The sequence below is a fragment of the Gekko japonicus genome, unplaced genomic scaffold, assembly GCF_001447785.1.
Source record: "Gekko japonicus isolate JY-2015 unplaced genomic scaffold, Gekko_japonicus_V1.1 scaffold7424, whole genome shotgun sequence".
In the NCBI taxonomy this organism is placed as follows: domain Eukaryota; kingdom Metazoa; phylum Chordata; class Lepidosauria; order Squamata; family Gekkonidae; genus Gekko; species Gekko japonicus.
Genome location: NW_015171109.1, coordinates 9749 through 10853, shown reverse-complemented (window position 1 = coordinate 10853; position 1105 = coordinate 9749). Strand labels below are relative to the sequence as shown.

Genomic DNA, 1105 nt, shown 5'->3' with positions numbered 1-1105 from the left:
ATGCGTACCACCCCCCCCCCCCGGGTTTGAATCAAAGAGAAGGGGGCCTGTCCCCTGTGAGTGAGTCCCACCCAAAGGCGGCCTCCCTCCCTTTCCTCGCAGGGGCTCTCGTTCCTTTGCCCTGCCCGGGGTGGTTTCAGAATAGAGCCCCCAGTGAACCAACAGCAGAAGGCGGAGCCACGTGGAGCCACTTACCAGTCACTACGGGGTAGGTCTGGGGTCCCGACACGTTGCTCCCCAGGTCTGGATTAGCAGAGGTGGATAAACTCGACTTGACTTCATCAAGACCAGGGGTCAGAGCCGGGAGGGAGTACTCATTACCCTGGGGAAGAGAGAAAAGACAGCTAGATCCCTACGGAGTGAGCGGTGGGCAGATGTGGGGCGGCGGCAGGGGGGTGGGGAGTGCAATGCAGCCACTGCACAGATGGAGGCGGGCAGAGAAGTGGGGCAGGCAGCAGGCGCTTTCTGTGTCCTCCCTACGAAGAAGACAATGGCCTGCCCTCTGTGGCCGGATTCTCCTGGGTTTCCCAGCAGATGACGCTGCCCAGTGGAGCAGCTACGAGGGGCGGGAAGGGGGCCGGGGGAGCCTGCCCCCCGCCTCTTCCAGGCACCTCGCCTGCCTGACGCTCCTTCCAGGCAGAGGGAAGGGTGGCTGGGGGGGGGGGTGTCCTCCAGGGCATTGGTCCTGCCAGAAGGAGGGGAGGCGGCTGGGCTGCTGCTGCTGCTGCTCCCTGGGTGGGTGGCTGGCTGGGCGTGGGCGCTGTCAAAAGGAAGAGAGAGAAAGGCTCTCCTTGCTTCCCCCAGCCCTTGTGCATTGGGGTATGAAATTGGGGTAGGGGCCGGCCACATGGCTAACAGAAGGGTGGGAGGGGGACCCTCATTGCATTTGAAAGGTGGTCCTGTCCAAGAGGCAGGGGTAATTGCCTCTGCATTGTGCGGCCCCCCAAACCAGACACGGGAACGGGGAGAGAGGACAAAAAAACAGGAAAAGTTGTCCTGATTAATATTATGTTAAATTAAAACTGATTTTCTGCTCTGTGTTTCTCCCCCCCCTCCCCGCCCCCCACTCGCCCTGCCAACTCCCTCCTCTGGCCGCCCTCACCCG

At 61.8% G+C, this 1105-nt stretch overlaps 1 protein-coding gene across 1 annotated transcript in view; it reads right to left on the bottom strand.

Moving 5' to 3' along the window:
* Nucleotides 1–195: 195 nt before the first annotated feature.
* Nucleotides 196–1105, bottom strand: part of LOC107117053 (paired box protein Pax-2-like) — a gene marked incomplete at both ends in the record, with an annotated part of 2453 nt that continues 1543 nt past the window's right edge. Inside the window, one exon of the mRNA XM_015419084.1 lies at nt 196–322. Coding sequence (XP_015274570.1) covers nt 196–322 — 127 coding nt within the window. The remainder of the gene's footprint in view (nt 323–1105) is intronic.